The sequence below is a fragment of the Amphiprion ocellaris genome, chromosome 14 (genome assembly GCF_022539595.1).
Source record: "Amphiprion ocellaris isolate individual 3 ecotype Okinawa chromosome 14, ASM2253959v1, whole genome shotgun sequence".
NCBI lineage: Eukaryota > Metazoa > Chordata > Actinopteri > Pomacentridae > Amphiprion > Amphiprion ocellaris.
The window spans coordinates 22,567,358-22,586,801 of record NC_072779.1 but is presented as its reverse complement, the minus strand read 5'-3'; the positions used below and the strand labels follow the sequence as shown (position 1 = coordinate 22,586,801).

Here is a 19,444-nt window from a genome sequence, read left to right as displayed (position 1 = left end):
TAGCGTTTACTTGTTTTCTTAGTTACAGTGACGCTGCGTCGTTATCTCGCAATGACACAGAAATCTTTACAGATCCGTAGATCCAGAATACAAGCCGCATCACTGCCAAAATTTAATCACTTGGTCCTTGTGCCATTTCTGATTTTCCCTGAAAATTTCATCCAAATCTGTTGGTCCGTTTTTGAGTAATGTTGCTAACAGACAGACAGACAGACAGACAGAGACAGACAAACCAACGCCGATCGTCTCATAACTCTGCCGCGTTCCTTGGCAGAGTACCGGTAACTAAAGCTGCACTCCTTGTTACCATGGCACCCAGTATTTATTGTTGATGCAGTGATATCAGATGATCCTGATGCACAGTGCAGTGTTAGAAGTCTCTACTTGAGTGCGGTTTCTGTCATACCTGCCCCGGGGCAACTCCCCCTCCTCTCTCCGCCAGCGGACAGTCGGAGTGGGGTCTCCATGGACCTCACAGAAGAAATCCACCGTATCGTCTGCCAACACCACCTGGTTCACCGGCTGTTTGGTGAACACTGGCCTCTCTGAAATACGACAGACAGAGAATGGAGGGAAAGAATTAAAACTGCTTGTCGTGCTAGTTCCTAATTTCAGTTTGACTTTTTACACTTGTCAGCAATTTGTAACACTGCCTTTTGTGTAATGGAAAAGTAGCCACATTTGGGATAGCTTGGCCAAAATAGAAACATCTTTTGATATCACCTTTTTATTTGCTTAAACTCTGAAACTGCTGATCTCCTGGATTTTTCACCACAGCAGTCTCTACCATTTTTAACAGTGTGAAAAATTAAAAGCACCTAATAAGCAGCAGTGCTGTAGTTGGATGCTGATGAGAGAGTTAAAGGAGAACAGCCAGACTGGTTGGAGCTGATGGAAAGGCTCTGATATCCACTCTCTGTGCCGAGCAGAAATACTGATCAAAATGAACAACGCAAAAGGTCTTTATGGTTTCAAATATATCATATCAAATGGTCTTGTATATTTAAAAACATAAAGATAAAAAAATACACAGACCGACAAAAGAGAAATGAGATTGAGGCTTTACAATAAAAACAAGAGCAGTACGAAAGCAGAAGAGGAGCAGGAGGTGAATGGATGGGAGGGTTAACCATAATGTGGAAAAGTGTGTGGAAAAGTGGATGTCCACTGCATTGCACCACAGCTCAATTTGACTCTTAGTATTTGATCCAAGCCTCAGCTAAGCCTGAGGTTTCTTATCAAAAAAAAGAAAAAAAAAGATCCACAATCAAAGTCCTATGCAGGAACTGATAACTCCACATCTATGAACTCATTGTTATAAGTAGTACTTATCTAAAATTACACAACATTTAATGCAGTTCTGTGTAGTAGCATTTTTGATTTCAATCAAAAATGAAGACTTTTCTTCACTACACTAGACAGTTTTAGGTCAAATGCAGGTAAACAAAATAATAACTTTATTTATATAGCACCCTTAAGAACAGTGTTCACAAGGTGCTTTGACAGTTAAAACATGCAACACAAGCAAGACAAAAGGAGACAAGGCAGAGCAGTCAATTAAAATAATAGTAAAAATGATAATAAGTTAAATGAATAGTTAACTAGATTAGTGCACATATCAAACAAGGGAACCAGGCAGTTTCAAAATTAAAGAACCAGATGGAGAGTTAAAAGTTAGAAATTAAAAATCAAAAAATGAGAGAGTTAAAGAATTAGAGATGAGATCACACCAAGGAACCAGGCAACTAAAATTAAAATAAAACAAGAGAGAACATATAAAATGAACAGGACTTAATACAAAATAGGACACAAACTAATTAAAGCTGAAAGTAAACTTCACATAAAAGCAAGTCTGTAAAAGTAAAAAAAACCACTAAGTTACTCAGGTAAGAGAATCAATACACTAGAGACACACAGAGAGACAGGAATGTGTTGCAAGCTGTTATTATGATCATAATGGCTTTTTTTTATTGTTACAGGGTGAAAAATCCCCTAGCAGGGGCAATTAAAAGTTGCCGAGGAGATGGATGTCTGTACTACCTAGCTTTGTCTGCTGCCGCCACAACCCAGTCCATGATATGGGACAGAAAATGGATGGATAGAAGCATCAGTGCAGAAGTGCACTGGCCATGATGTTGCCAGTTTTGTAGATGGCAGTAATATGACATATTAGAGAAAGTAAGTGTTGGGCCATGCATTGTAAAGAACCACAAAGTGCTAAATTAGGTGTCACATAGTGGGTTTTAGGTTTACTGTTGGTGGTAGTGAGGAGTGGGTGAGGGGGTTGAGGGGTCTGAAAAGAAAATATCAATTTTCTGTCTGCTTCCTGCTATCAATGCACACTTTGAGAATGCTTCTGCTGCTGCTCCTCTGAGAGCAAAGCAGAGAATCAGAGAGAGGAGAAGAAACAGAGAGGTCAAGGGAGCAAAACAAGGGGAGGCTGGGAAGAAAAGACCCATTTTCTGCTGCAGCATCAGCCGCGGAAAGACAGTTCAACCGGAAGGTAAATACATCCTGAGAGAGGCAGAAAGCAGACGGTATGTTCATTATTTTCTGAAGCTTACAATAAAAATCCTTATAATTTCTTATCAAAATAACTTCATCTACAGCGATATTAAATGGCCTTTTCTAATTTCTAAAGGGATCATTGTGGTTCCAGTAAATGACACGGTCTAATAAATGAGCCATTAGGTTTAATTTAGACTATTTACAATATTATTTGAACATCTTTTATCGTGCTTTTGTGTGCAACCTCAACAACAAATGACCGTGCCTTCAGAGATTTATGATGCCAAATTAGATTACAGTAATTCCCATATGCTTCCTTTTCCATACAGCATCTGCTAATTGAGCATACTTGCATAAAATACAACAGAAACAACTCACCAAATACTACCAGTTCGGCAGGATCACTGTCTTTCTCTCCAACCATGTTGGTTCCAACACACACGTACATGCCAGCATCACTTTTTCTGGTGTTTGAAATCATCAACTTGCCTCCGCGGATCTGGAATTGAAGGGTACAGAGGGAGGAAGATGGGAAGAGAAGAAGGAAGGCAGGCACACAAGGAAACAGATGAAAAGGTAAGTGGACGAGGAGGAGAGGTGGAGTTGGAGGAGGGGAAAGAAAGAAGACAAATGGAAAGAGGTTGGAAACAGGATATTGAGGCATGTTAGTCAAGAGAGGAGCTCCTCCATCATTTTCAGTGTGTGTCATGACAGATGGCTCCCCTGCTAGTTCTTACATTATTTGACAATGGCTCTAGCTCCAGGCCAATCACCATAGAAACATCTTCCGCGGCTCAGTTTGCAATAATTGCATTGATTCATCTTTTGATGATAAAAGATACAAGTGTGTACACATTCTACAACATGAGTACCCACTTGTAGACAATGTACAAGTCTGGTTTTATTGTAATTTGAAGTTTGTGTGCTACGCTTGAAGGATTTGATTAAACAAAAATGAGCGTAGTTTAATAGTTATGCTGCTTTTCAATTTTCATCAGTGATGAAACTAAGGCCTTTTTATCATGGATTTTCTTCTAAAATCAAAGCTCAGTGCCTTAGATCATTAGTAATACAAATTGAAAAGTAGCTACTGTGACCCAAAAACTACAATACACAAACCTAATTGTTGGAAATGACTGCACTCTGCAAAACTTCGTATTTATTTTTGCACTTCTGAACCACCAGTCGACTTACAGTGATCCTTTCATCTCGATCATTGACCCGGATGTTGTTTCTCTTCCAAGAGATGGTTGGCTCAGGATGGCCTCTGGGAGGGATACACTCCATGACAGCGGGCTCCCCTGCTGCCACCACCACATCACTGGGCGTCTGACGAAAGTCATCTCTCAGAACTGGGGGAAACAGTGAAAGTGCAGACACGTGGTTAGAATGCGTGTAAACCTCTTTGCTAATAACACTATCTTTATTCTGAATTTGCATACACATTGTTCTGCTAAAAATACTTTCCCTCATCTGACAAAGGATTCATGGTCTTGCAGGAATGCCTTACTAAATGATCCAAATACATGGAGAAACTTGAAAACTTAATAATAGGTTGTCCCTCCACTGCTCCTAGTGGGATCTGTATTGAAGAGGATTGTGAAAATGGTAGCGAGTTGACAGTAGAAGATGAAGAGAAAGTCATGTAAAATGCGCAGTTAGACTAATTCATACGCAGCGTCTGTTATCTTTCTATTGACATTTGGCCTTCAAAAGACACAACATGGATGTCTAAATGGGGTGGAAATAAAAATTAAGATCGTTTCTCACTGCGTGCCTGGACTGAATAAAACAAAGCATGACAAGACGTTGCTACTGATGCTGTATGACTGTGAATTTAACATGGTGTGCATGTATCCCTGAGGTCTTCATTGACTTGATGTCATGTGTGCGGCGTCACAGCACATCAATAATAAAGGCTGTTGTAGCTCACACACACAAATAGATGAATTATTCAGTTTGACACACACACACACACACACACACACACACACACACACACACACACACACACACACACACACACACACACACACACACACACACATACACACACATACACACACGCCCTTGGCAAACGCATATGCATAAATACACACAAGAAAATAAAAGAAATCACCACTCTAACAAGTACATCAGATAAATCAACTACAGTCCATCCAACTGCAGGAAGCAACTTTGAATAGAGAATTCAGAAAATAAGTCCCTCTCTTTTGCCTTCCATGAATTTATTCATAAACATTAGAGAAATGTCTTCGGGTCACAGCGCCTCCTTTCAAATTCGTCCCTCTGTAGTGAACATCTTGTGGCTGTTACCTGAAGGCATCGGGCTATTTCTTTCTCATTTTAGCCTCTAGAGCTTTGCGACCTCTCTGATTACAGATGTGGAGGATGTTTTTTCCAGTCTGAGACGATGTACTGACAACGCTGGTCTACCAGGACGAGGTCAAAGCCGTGAAGGCCTGCAGGCTGGAAGTCTGGCCTCAGCCACCCCAGGGATTTACAAATGCGATAAAACAATGAAATGGTGTCTTTGTCATTCCTATCTGGCACCACCAAACAGCCACTGATCTGAAAAAATAAATCCACCCAAAATTCTTTGCCCTGTCACAAAATCTGAGAGGTATTCATTATAAAACAAAAAACATTTTAAAAATATCATTCTGTGGGATTACATTTCGACCCTCAAATATTCCACAGAGTTCTCTTTGAAGCTATGGTTAGATGTGAGATTTGAACATCAAGGAGCTGGTGGATGATTAATTGATGCAAGAGGATTGCATGCCTGATTTGCATACATTACAGAGCTCTTACTGATGATATCAATAAGTCATATCAATATAATATCATTCCACTCATGTCTTGACACAAGTCTTTCTTGAGTGTGCAAAGATCTGCGTGGAACTCGAGACCGTCGTAAAAGATAAGAGGACAGTAATCTGTAACTTCACCTTAAAAAGTGCAAGTCATGGCAGACTGGCATTCTAATTCACACTGACAGCTCTTCACAGACGTTTGAACATTGCAAACAGAAAGCTGTCAATACATCACCTTTCTGTAAAAATACAAACTTCTTTAAAATGCCCTGCACACAAAGATGACAATGTCAGTTTGTCATATCTTGGAGGAAACAGAACTGCCTTGCAGTATTTCACAAACGAATAGAATGCTGATAATACAATTCTTCATCTTGTGATTTAACCAGGCACATTTTCAAGTATTGATCACCTTTCAGGCTAAAATGACATACACTATTGTTCAGAAGTTTGGGGTCACTTAGAAATGTCTATATTTTTGAAAGAAAAGCAGTTTTTTCCAATGAAGATAGCATTAAATGAATCAGAAATACAGTCTAGACATTGTTCATGTGGTAAATGACTATTCTAGCTGGAAACGGCTGATTTTTAATGGAATGTCTCCATAGAGATACAGAGGAACATTTCCAGCAACCATCACTCCTGTGTTCTAATGCTACATTGTGTTCGTTAATGGTGTTGAAAGGCTAATTGATGATTAGAAAACCCTTGTGCAATTATGTTAGCACATGAATAAAAATGTGAGTTTTCATGGAAAACATGAAATTGTCTGGGTGACCCCAAATTTTTGAACAGCAGTGTACGTGAACAGCAGCAACATTTACATATTCATAATCAGAGAATCACAAAAGTGATATTTAATTGCGACATTTCCAATGGTCACCCCTGATCACATGAATCTTTATTTTGTTTGAACAACTCATCATTTATTTTTCATAAAAGGTTATTCTGTGATATTCAGGAGATGAGGAATAATATGTTTCTTAGGTTTAGAGAAAAATGGTCTGTTGATATTTGGTGTAAACCAAAATTACAAACTTACTGTCGTATAAAGGACAGATACAGTGTGGCACCTTATGTGAAGTATAATTTAAGCAAAAGACAGAGATCCCTGTGTGCAAAGTTAGGCTCAGGAACATTACCATTAGCTTTAGAGACTGGGAGATTTAATGCTACTCCAGAGAGGGACAGACTTTTTTTGCAATTTGTTTAACTTAGGTGAAGTCAAGAATGAGGTTCACTGTATGTTTTACTCTCTTGTATACCAAGATGTAAGGGAGGTACTTTTCAATAAGAAAAGTCAATCATATTCTAGATGAAGGGCAGAAGTCACCTTATTATGCAAGTGCTCTTTTTACTTTTGCTGAGCAGCTTTTTTAAACCACAAATGATCACAGATTATAAAGGTAAATTATAGTGACAAGGATATGGTCCAGTCCTGAGGCTATCCATTATTATTTAATCTGAATTAAATGAAACTCATCCCCACTGACTGATCTTTGAGAAAACAATCCAAAAACACCACGATAGACGCTATACCAACGAACATCACTGAGCTGGTGGTGGAACGGATGGACAAGGTGTAGCCACTCATATTGATTATGGCACAGACGGTATCGTCATTGTCACTATGCAAATGAGTATTAATCAAAATATTCTGCACTTCTTCTCTGTAACTAACAACACAACTGGTTTTGGTTTCTACACAGTACTCTACGTTAACTAATAGCACAACTCCTTAAGGTGAATGTTCTACTACTCCTTCCAATCCCATTCAACCCTGAGGGGGAAAAGACCAATATCCCTGTAACTCCCAGGACAACCTCATTGATCTGGCATGTATCCAGTTCCTTTTGAAATGTGTCTTCAGCAGTTTAAAGAAGTGTTTACATTCACCCCGAGACTTAATTGAATAAACAATAGTTTCCAAAGCTGTCAGAAATACACGAACACTCACTGGCTTGGTATGTGTAGCCTCAAGGATTAAATTTGCAAACCAAGGGGAAAATATGGCTTGTTATTGCGGAGGAATGTGAGAATGTATTTCATGTATACTACCAGTCAAAAGTTTGGACACACTTTTTCATTCAGTGCTTTTTTTCTTTATTTTTACTACTTTCTACATTGTAGATACATACTGAAGACATCAAAACTATGAAGCAAGATATGTGGAATTTTACAGCAAAAAAAACTATTGTGAAACAACTCTTAAATATGTTTTACATTTTAGATTCCTCAAAACAGCCACCCTTTGCTTTGATGACAGCTTTGACCACTCTTGACATTCTCTCCATGAGCTTCATGAGGTAGTCACCTGAAATGGTTTTCACTTCACAGGTGTTCCTTGTCAAGGTAAATTAGTGGAATTTCTTACCTTCTTAATGGGGTTGGGACCATCAGTTGTGTTGTGCAGAAGTCAGGTTGGTACACAGTTCTACAGCTCTATTTGACAACTGTTAGAATCCATATTATGGCAAGAACCAATCAGCTAAGTGAAGACAAACGACAGTCCATCATTACTTTAAGAACTGAAGGTCAGTCAGTACGGAAAAACCATTAAATGAGAAGGTGTGTCCAAACTTTTGACTGGTAGTGCATATCACTGGACATGAGTGAGTATGGATGTGAAGGTGTGTAAATGTGTGTTGTCCCCATTTGTATGAAACAGCAGCAACGCCGCTGTAATGCCACAGGCCAGCTGGAGAAAGCCACTGCCTCATCTGATTAATGACACGCCTCCCCTCATGACAGTGCTGACAGGCAAAGAAAGACCCAGGATATTACCATTATCACCACCATCCGTACATCCGTCTGTCCATCCATATGATCGTATTTACACTCAGACGTCTGAGGACATTGCCTTATCTGAGATACCTTGGTTTGTGTGGTAAACTCAGGGTATCTCAGTGTCAGGCTGTACGCTGAGGAGGCCCATTTCTCTTCTTGTCAAGATAGCGTGGCGTCCTCTTTGAGTGTGAGTGTGGGTGTGTCTGTGAGGGGATAAATCAGCCTGTTTTGTTTGTAATCAAGGTCATGGGAGATGGGTACACCAGTGTTTAAGGAGAGAAGAGGATATTTTTCATTTCCTCATTAGCTAACAGAGCCTGTGCTTGCCTTTGCCCTGATAAAATACATGTCTGCACAATTCATTGTCGGATCCTGACCCACTGTGTTACACTGTCGTCTTTATCTGTGTCTCTTAGAAAGATGAAATTGCCGTTTATGGCTCTAGTCAACCCATATCCTGATGGTCAATTACTTTCCCACAGAGCATTTGGGGCACTCAGAATCCCTTTGGCCCCTTCCAATCCTGCATTGATATGCCAAAACACACCCCTGACCTTATCTGTACCCGCTGCCGACATTTCTCCCAATAACTATTCACGGCAAATTACAAAAACCTGACTAAATTGTTCAGGAGCCGGTCTCGTCACGCAATGTGAGGAAGGAAATAGGACAGCTGACTGCACCCCAGGTCTGAATTACCATGCTGCAGGGTTAAAGGACTGCTGCAATGACCTGTCACACACCATTCTCACATCATGGCTCCAGGGGCCCCTGATCTTTCCCATTCTACCCCTGCACACTCACCAAATCTGAGCGAAAAGAGGGTCTCCAGAAGTTTATTAGGCACTGGCAATTACCCATGAGGCCCTTGGGGGCCCATATTAAGTGGATGCACTTTGACCTTTTCTTTAAACCCCTTCAACAAAGCCAGAGTAATCCCCACCACTGGGCCTGAACGGTGCGCTTTAATCAGAGCACGAACACACACAGTAACACACACACAGTAACAGATAAGGAGTACGAATGTATATGTTTGAAATATAGACGTCTGATTAGATCTGAAACCATGAAAACTGGTAGGGAAGCATGCATGCTTCACTTGCTGGTTGAAATGAAATATATTCCATATGAAGTAGAGATGTTGCTATACCATTTTTTGCAGCATCTGTATCTTCAGACAGTTGTCGGCAAAGTGGTAACAATACGGAACTGACAGGACAATTAAATCAATTCATGGGGGCTCCTGTATTTGTCATCTATTTAAATTATTGTAATAGTCAAAACTAAGTCATTTGATTATTTATTTCTTCACTGATTGTTTGCTATTCAATATATGGCCATTTTTAAGCAGAAACGTCATGCATTATCTGGCTCCAGCTTCTCAGGTGTGAGATTTTGATATTTTTGCATATATAATAATATATATTTTGTATACACTATTGTTAAAAAGCTTGAAGTCACTTAGAAATGTCCTTATTTTTGAAAGAAAAGCAGTTTTTTTCAGTGACGATAACACTAAGTTAATCAGAAATACAGTCTAGACATTGGTAATGTGGTAAATGACTATTCTAGCTGGAAATGGCTGATTTTTAATAGAGTATCTATATAGGTATACAAAGGTCCATTTCCAACAACCACCACTCCTGTGTTCTAATGCTACATTGTGTTAGCTAATCATGTTGAAAGGCTAATTGATGATTAGAAAACCCTTGTGCAATTATGTTAGCACATGAATAAAATGGTGAGTTTTCATGGAAAACATGAAATTGCCAGGGTGACCCCAAACTTTTGAACGGTAATCTACATAATAATCAGTTGAATATCTTTCTGTTTTGGGCTGTTTATTGTAGATTTCTTTTGAGCTGTGAGAAATGTTGAATGGACAGCCTGCCTGAACCAGAAAATAATCTATTTTTTCTCATTAATCGTTTCAATTTCACAACGCATATGTTGCTATTGTAATATTAATGTATGTGTATGTCATACAAATATCATCACCTACTCCTACACACAACCGCATCTGTCAAATTAATGTCAGTTTACATCTTTACACAACAACAAACAGAAACAAATGACACCCATTTTCATGTAGCATTTATCACCTGATCTACACCAGATTTGCAAATTAAGCTGAATCATTACAAAAATTAAACCATCAGAGAAGCTAATCTGTTCCATGCCAAACAAAACACATGACTTTATGGAAGTAACATTTATCTGGGACTACTATACTTCTGTGATTTAGCACATGTGCAAAGTATGGGGGCCCTGCTGTATATCAGGGCATCATTTGAGCATTTAATTGGACATAAAAAACACCTTTGGGGCGAGCGCTGGCTCACTTTTAATTAAATGGGTTTATCGCTGTCGTTAATGTTCCAAGGAGTGTGTGCATGTGACAGCACCCCCCAAAATAAATATTCAGATGGCAGAAAGAGAATGACGGATAGTCCCTTGGCTGGCAGAGCAAAGAGAGGGGGGGGAGGGAGGGGAATCGAGAAAAGCGTCCTAAGGTTCAGGCTCTGTTGTGAGGGATTGAGCTGGTCATCTGTCAATCCGTCAGCTTACATCTTGTCCCGACATGAAGCAATCTGCTCTGGCGTGATCACACGCAAAAACACACTGATGTTTTTGCTCTTTTACCCAAGTACAAACACCCTTCTTATCCCTTTATCAAGCCTGCTTAGACACACACAGACACGTCTTCTCTGTTCTCTCTATAGGTGTAGCCTGTTCCCCAAGGCAATATCTGTCCAGGCCCTTGGGCCCAACAGGGGCCCCCATCAGAAGCCACCTTCCATCAGCCACTCTCATTATCCAGAGTGGACCCCCTCCGATCCCTATCAACCATTACGCTATGATGAAACGGCCCACACAGGATATTGGGGTGTGTGTGTGTGTGTGTGTGTGTTCAGTGGTGATGGGAGGGTCTGTAGAGGAAGCAGGGGAGGTGGGGGTCTCACAGTTGGAGACAGATGTCCGTGCTGCCACTAAGCATCCGCCTCCTCCCCATCCTACCCAGTACAAACACAGACACTCGTGCAGATACGCAGCACAGCAGCAGCAGCAGCAGCAGCAAATACAGCTAAAACACTGTCTGCATCCAATATGACCAGCTCAGTGCAACACACAGACTGACCGAAGGTTGTAACCCCCTGCAGTGCAACAGCAAACACACACATATACACACACTGTGAAGACGCCCTTTCCATTTCTTTATCCATATTTTCTGACAGCTGACCCGAAGTATCCCCCTCCCTTCCTAAAAAATGACTTGGTTCAAAGTGTAATTCCAATTTCTTCATTGTTCTGTCATTTGGTGCTTTGCCCTGAGAGTATTTTATGTCATAACGTTGTTTGGCTTTCTGGAAAAACTCGTATACCCAACAGTAAAACTGAGCTGGTGCTAAAGCTAAATGATTGGGAATCACAGCGAGAGGGCATTTCAATTACTCTTTCCACCAGTCCAGAGGGGTCACCGTCTCGGCTCAAGCACTGCTGCCTGCCCTATCAAGCACACACTCACACACACATAAGCTGTTCATCAACGTCTGATGCATTTCCCTCCTCAGATTTACTCCCTCCATTTTCTTTTGTCCCTTAACATGCTGACTGCCGTAGCCGTTTAGGCCGCTGTTGTTGCTGCTCATTCCCATCAGCTGAGTGCATTTAGCAGCTACAGCAGCTGCCCCATCTCCACCCACCCAATCCCCAGCACCTTCACTCACAGCCCTCCCTCCAGACTGCCGTCAGACTTGGGGTGACGGTTGAAAAGCAGCTGGTCCTACTAGCTATGCTGACAAGAGCATGAAAAATGCTCTCTGTGCTAAACTGTCAGAAGTTAGACCTTAAAGGTTGAGATGAACCTTTTTGAGTTTTCTCCTCCTGAGTGGTTAGTAAAGAGATCAGGCATTAAAATGAACACAATTCACACAATCTGTCTGATAGAGCATTGAAGTGGTTTCCAAATTGATCCTGGCCACGAGTCGACAGAAAATCTCTGCAGTGCAAATTAACATTATGCGAAAACCCTGGCATTTCTCAAAGCAAACCTCTAGAAAAACCAATTATTAGCTACTGGGCTCAGATAACACAGAAATGAAACCCACAAGTCACTGTGATGCATTACAAGCAGATCATTAGCATCGATAAACCTTTTCTTACAACATAATCATCAGGCGATCCGAAGAAAATTACATTCAATTCCATACTCATGTCATAGTCTGATTCTGTTTATGATGCTTTAAAATGTGTTATCACTGCCGCTACATGCAAAATACGGCCCAAAATTGAATTAAGCGATGAAATGTGGCAAACCACCCGTCACCCTCCCACCTCCCAGCGCTGCAGAGAAAAAAATAAATGAGGTTATCTGTCAAGGTGCAATGTTTCACGGCTTTTTAAGCGCTCATAAATGCCCAAGCCTGGCCCCTCAACAGTGTCTTGTCACACTCAGATGTGTTGAAAAGAGGGTGGGGTAAGGATGGATGAGGAGCGGGGAGTTTGGTGGGGGGGGGAGATACTTGGCAGCAGTGAAGTCTGCAGCCAATATGACTGTGGGCCCCACATGCATCAGTGGGACAGCACAGGAGGCTCTCATTATCACACACAGACACTACAGGGAAAACCAGGTGCTCATGGGGAGGGGTCCTGTGTCTGTGTGTGTGTGTGTGTGCTGTATGTGTGTGTGTGTGCTGTATGTGTGTGAAATATAATGAAGCACATGGTCCATAAGCATGCCCAAGTTGAGAGGGTGAGGATGATCAGGCCAATATGGGAAAGCCCTGTTAGCACAGTGCTGCAGTCATGTGACGGCAAGCTTATGTGTCTAAGCTGATTAATAGTGTACATGGAGGTGCACTGTACACAGTGAACATTGTAAAAAATGTAGAAGGCCTCTAAAAATGACTAGGAGCAAGGGAGCTGTGCAGTGATCTCGGATTGTGTATGCTACAAACGAGATGGCACTGTGTTGCCTCCAAGCAGACAGACTAGTAAACCCCTTGATTATACTTCCTTACGGACACACAGACAGACAGCTGTGGCCACCCACCGACACATAGCTGTTGTTATACTACTTGTTCAACTCGCAGAAGTCTGCTTGGAAGACTCCACTGTATACATGCACTACTGTTCAAAAGTTTGGGGTCACCCAGGCAATTTTATGTTTTCCATGAAAACTCACACTTTTATTCATGTGCTAACATAATTGCACAAGGGTTATTGAATCATCAATTAACCTTTCAACATGATTAGCGAACACAATGTAGCATTAGAACACAGGAGTGATGGTTGCTGGAAATGGGTCTCTGTACCTCTATGTAGATATTCCATTTAAAATCAGCCATTTCCAGCTAGAATAGTCATTTACCATATTGCCAATGTCTAGACTGTATTTCTCATTAATTGAATGTTATCTTCATTGGAAAAAACTGTTTTTCTTTCAAAATATAGACATTTCTAAGTGACCCCAAACGTTTCAAGGGTAGTGTACGGAGTAGGATATCTACATTTTCCATGAATGCAAACTACAACCAAGAACACAAACCACCTGTCTTTGTTATAGAGCATAACCTAGGATTTGTGAAATTTGTATCTGCCATGGCCTGCGAGATGTAGAGTCCGCAGACCCTCACGTACTAGCCAATGCAGACAGCACAACAATGATCTCACTGAACTGCTCCATTTAACATTAAATACAAAATCTCTGCTGCTGCCTACATGTCACCCAAGTAAACGCTATCACTGCACAGAGAGCTGATACTGGATGACTGAAAGTCACCGGATTAAATTCACTGTCAATGTTATTGAATGTTCTATGTCAATAGTTCTGAACAGTACTCAATGTTCAGGCAAGTCCTCCTTATCAAACAACGGAAAGCTATGCCAATGTGGGCTTCCAATTCTATCTGACATGCAGTTCAGACAGAGCATAAACACAACTTTATGCACCCTTCCACCACTCTGACCACCACACTCTAAATCTGGCTACATACTGAGCGTTTACACCTATGGGTTTGCCACAGCATAGTAATGGTAGTTCAGTGTAAAGGGTCTGTAGGTGACACGACACTCCTCAAAAATGTAAATTATAGCAGATGCCACATGACAGCTGTATGAACTATGATTGGTCAGTTAGGGCTGCTTGTATTTCAGCATATCTAAAGGGCAGATTTACTGCCTTCATTGCCTAAATTTTGGGTCTAGATGTACATTAAAAAAACAATGGCTAGGTATACTGGGATGTACCCAAGATTTTCTCAAGGTAGAAATATTTCAGTACTTTATACACTATTGTTCAAAAGTTTGGAGTCACTTAGAAATGTCACTATTTTTGAAAGAAAAGCAGTTTTATTCAATGAAGGTAACATTAACTTAGTCAGAAATACAGTCTACACATTGTTAATGTGGTAAATGACTATTCTAGCTGGAAACGGCTGATTTTTAATAGAATATCTACATAGAGGTACAGAGGAACATTTCCAGCAACCATCACTCCTGTGTTCTAATGCTACATTGTGTTAGCTAATGGTGTTGAAAGGCTAATTGATGATTAGAAAACCCTTGTGCAATTATGTTAGCACATGAATAAAAAGTGGTGACTGTAGGTTCAACAGGTGGTCAAGTCAAGCCAAAGATAAAGTAATGCATGTTATATAAAGATGAAATGTTAACGGTGCTTTTAAAACGACAGATGATAAATGAGGAGAACATGACTGTTGAAGCCTCACACTGTATATGGTGCATGTATGTGTGTGTCTAGAGAGCTATTAAAGGCCTTGGCAAAGCTTCCATCTCTCCTGCTGAATCTTCACTCTCTCTCCCTTCCTCACCCATCACACTTCAACGCACACTTGTGCACACACTCACACAGAGCAGAACAAGCCTGAGGGTTGCCAGGCCCATTTGATTGAAATAGCCATATTTCAAGTCAGGAGGGGGGCCATATTAAAATACTACTTGGCAGGCAAAATCTTCTTACGTCGAAGCCCCCCTGCACTCCTGCCCAACCCAACCCTAACCCCATCCCATTATCCTGGAAGTACAGAAGAAGCCCCAAGTTGGTGCACAGACACAAATAAAGTCAGTCTACTGTAAACACAAACATTGGTGTACAGTCATACACACATGAAAACTCACATACACAAACTTGTTCTCATTTGAGTGTAAATCCCTCCAGCATGGGGAGTGTTCACCTATGTGTGGCTCAGCAGCAGGTTTTTATCCCGATTCTGAGCTGGTGCTGCTGCTCTAGCTGTGTTCACCCACCCAGCAACCTTGAGGTTAATCCACCGAAACCCTCCCCTAGCATGCCATGTTGGTCCTGTGTGTATGTGTGTGTGTGTGTTTCGGAGTTTTTCTGCCAATTTTTCATCTGTGTGTTTGATCGGTGGGATGCACACAACTCTACCAACCTCTGGCACCTTGCAGACCAAACACAGCAGCTTATGGACTCGGTAATTCTCGGGGAATTTAACTAATAGTTTGGCTTCCCATCTTTCCATTCCTCACACTTTCCTTCAAAAAAAAGTGAAGGGATCCCATAGGGTGGATTGGCGACAAGAGAGGCATCTTTCAAACAGAGAAGCCTGGTTAGTGCCACAAGCATCCGCACTGCTGAAGTATCCTTGGGCAAGACAATGATTTGTTCTGCACTCCAGGGTGTTGTTGTATAACCGACCCTGACTTCTGACCTTTCACCTGTAATGAGGAGCAAAGGAAAAAACAATTTCCTAGCGTTAATCAATAATATCGCATTATCAAAAAGCTGTAGTTGAGATTTATTTGTCCTTCTCTCCAGTGTTTTAACGGGAAATGTTGACATATAGTGTAGGTGCATGACCTCTGTACAGAAAAGACATGTTGGATCGCGTATAGTCAAGGTGAATTGCTGTTTAATGTTCAGTCCATGTCAAATCTATCAACTTAATGAAGCTGCGTATCTATTGGTTTGAGGATTCATTCCAGAAATGTGTGTTCGATGAAGAAAGAACACAGCTCAAGATTAAAATGATGAAAACGACTGCCGCAAATTCTATGATGCAGAGGTTATGAATTTGCCCTCCGTGAGTCTTCTTTTAAATTGAAAATGGCATATATTCTGCAGGGAGCGCAGAGATGCATCCTGAAGCACCACAACACTTTGTTACAAAAGCAAATGTATGCCTCACTCATGACCACTACGATGTAAATGACAGAGATAGAGACACGCCATGTCTCCTCAAATTACCTCAGATATTCATGAAATATTCAAACCTGTTTGACAATACTTAATTCAGCTTGAGTGGCTCCCCACTCCTCATGAAGCCGAATAAATTATCAGGTGAAGCCCTTCATGCCTGATTGACAGGCTCACAAAATTGTAAAAAAAAAATCTAAAAAAAAAAAACCAAACAGCTAATGCCCTTTTGACAAATCTGTCAACAAAAACACACAGACATTTTGAAGTGGATTTAAAAGGACATTTTTTGCTTCAGTTGGAAATGCGCCATGCTTTTAGAAACCGAAGAAAACAGGAGATGAAACAGCATTTTGATGGGAGCCAGTTGGCAAAAACAAGCCAGAGGAGAGATTCAGAGAAAAAAATCTGGACTGCATGCTATAAAAAGAGGAGGAGGGGGAGGAGGAAGAGGAGGAGGAAGGGATTTTCAAACATGCATTTAATGTGATGGTAATTAAAGCAATATGTACACCGATATGTTATATGACATACAAGGTGTGAAGGCCGGTTCGTGCGCATTGGCAAGAGAGGGTAGTGCACCATATAAAGAAAGAACCTCCCCTATAAGGAGAGCAAATAGTGTGAAAGGTTGAACAAGAAGTAATGCAGAGGTAATGTATGCATGGCATTGCTGTAACAACTACCCTCCTCCCTTCATCTGCCCACCCTCCACCAATAACACCCACCCCGGGACCCTGAGGGTCTCCCACAACAATACCATTACAGAGGTGGTCGAAGCTCCTGTGTGTGGTCAGCTAATAAAGCAATTGTCTGGCCCTGAAAAGAGGATTACTTTAATCTAGTAATGGCTGACGTCGTGCAGCCTATAGTGGGGTAAGAGGGTCACTGAGAATTGCTGAGAAGTCTTTTGTAAGGCAACAGGAGCCCCCCGTCACCCCTCCAGCTCGCCTGCCCCATACTGCCCTCAGCTGACCCTCCAGCCGAATCAAGGCTACTGTAGTTCACCCATCTGGAAAACCAGAAACACTGTTTAACTCGACCTCTAAGAACAGGGGAGACAGTGGAGCCCGTAAACAATGGGTGCCCCCACCCAGCACCCATTAATTATTGACCACTGCAGTGGGATAGTGGCAATGACCACTTTCAAGAATTCCACTTAACAATAAGGCAATTCAAGTGAAATTTTATCATGGCGATTGACGTTGTTAAGACCAACAATAGCAGTGTGTTAAAAAAACACGGCCTCCTTGCTGACCACTGCAATGCCAACCGAAGCCCTTTTCAGACATGGGATACGTAACATTGCTGCTTCATCAGTCAGTCCAAGTGACGCCATTCTGTCACTGAGGCATAAAGTCACTTTTAAATTGATGTTCCTCATGGCTTCATCATTTACACTACCAGTCAAAGGTTTGGACACACCTTCTCATTCAATGTTATTTCTTATTTTTACTACATTCTACGTTGTAGATACATACTGAAGACATCAAAACTATGAAGCAAGATATATGGAATAATGTAGCAATCAAACAATTGTGAAATAACGCTACTTTTTTTTTTTTTTTTTTTTTTTTTTTTTTAGGATAAGTTAACAGCACCTCAGATTAGAGCCCAGATAAATGCTACACAGAGTTCTAGTAGCAGACACATCTCTACATCAACTGTTCAGAGGAGACCGAACCAATCAGGCCTTTATGGTCAAATAGCTGCTAAGAAACCACTGGTAAGGAAAAGCAAGAAGCAGAAGAGATTTGTTTAGGCCAAGAAACACAAGGAATGGACATTAGACCAGTGGAAATCTGTGCTTTGGTCTGATGAGTCCAAATTTGAGATCTTTGGTTCCACCTGCTGTGTCTTTGTGCCACGCATAAAAAGTGAATGGATGGTCTCTACATGCATGGTTCCCACTGTGAAGCATGGAGGAGGAGGTGTGATGGCGTGGGGGATGCTTTGCTGGTGACACTGTTGGGGATTTATTCCAAATTGAAGGCACACTGAACCAGCATGTCTACCACAGCATCCTGCAGCAACATGACATCCCATCCTCTTTGCATTTAGTTGAACCATCATTTATTTTTCAACAGGACAATGACCCCAAACACACCGGCAGGCTGTGTAAGGGCTATTTGACCAAGAAGGAGAGTGATGGAGTGCTGCATCAGATGACCTGGCATCCACAGTCACCTGACCTAAACCCAATCTAGATGGTTTGGGATGAGATGAACTGCAGAGTGAAGGCAAAAGGACCAACAAGTGCTCAGCATCTCTGGGAACTCCTTCAAGACTGTTAGAAAACCATTTCAGGTGACTACCTCACTATTTTGAAGAATCTAAAATATAAAACACGTTTTGACTTATTTTACACGTTTTTTTGTACTACATAATTCCATTTATGTTCATTCATAGTTTTAATGCCTTCAGTGAGAATCTACAATGTAAATAATCCTGAAAATAAAGAAAAACCATTACATGAGAAGGTGTGTCCAAACTTTTGGCTGGTAGTGTACATCGTAAACACTACAGTGATGGAGCCACAGTACACCACATATTTGCTATACATTCAAGATTATTTATAATACTCCTGTTGGAAGTACATTTCTGTTGTGCTGGAACTTCTGTCCATGTGCGATAATAATCTAACTACTTCCTTACTAACAGGAACAAATGATGTAAATACAGCTGATAAACTGTGACTCTGTGCGACAGTTCACCTGTCAGAGGGGGAGAAAAGCACACAGTGTGACTTGCTGCTTGATCCTAATTGATTCTTTTTCCATGCTGGGGATCATTTATAAATACACATCATTAATTAAGTCGCTGCTATTGTTCCATGTGTGTAAATGCATGCAGCTCTCCCACTTTGGAGATGCTAATATGGATCCTGCTGCTGTCTGAGACTTCAGTTCATTCAGAGCAAAAACAAACAAAGCAACAAATTAAATTTCATTTTCTGCTAATGTTTCATCTTACAAAAAAAAGAAAGAAAGATGGGTTTACATTAATTATTGGTGGGTAAGTCCAACCTAGTAAGATTGCCCTCAAACTGACTGCATTCAGACATGAAGTTGACAAGCTGAGTTGCCATCAGATCAACAAAAAGGACTGCATGTCTGAAAGGGTGTCAGTATACAAGGCTGTAAAAAAGAAACTG

At 41.1% G+C, this 19,444-nt stretch overlaps 1 protein-coding gene across 5 annotated transcripts in view; it reads right to left on the bottom strand.

Moving 5' to 3' along the window:
* The window catches only part of robo3 (roundabout, axon guidance receptor, homolog 3 (Drosophila)), a 202,508-nt gene that overhangs the window by 57,168 nt on the left and 125,896 nt on the right, over positions 1 to 19,444 (bottom strand). For all 5 annotated transcript variants that reach the window (XM_055017390.1, XM_055017391.1, XM_055017392.1 and 2 more), the window contains exons 3-5: positions 3,703 to 3,860; positions 2,887 to 3,007; positions 407 to 545 (exon numbers count right to left, since the gene is read on the bottom strand). In XM_055017390.1, the coding sequence (XP_054873365.1) occupies positions 407 to 545; positions 2,887 to 3,007; positions 3,703 to 3,860 (418 nt within the window). The remainder of the gene's footprint in view (positions 1 to 406; positions 546 to 2,886; positions 3,008 to 3,702; positions 3,861 to 19,444) is intronic.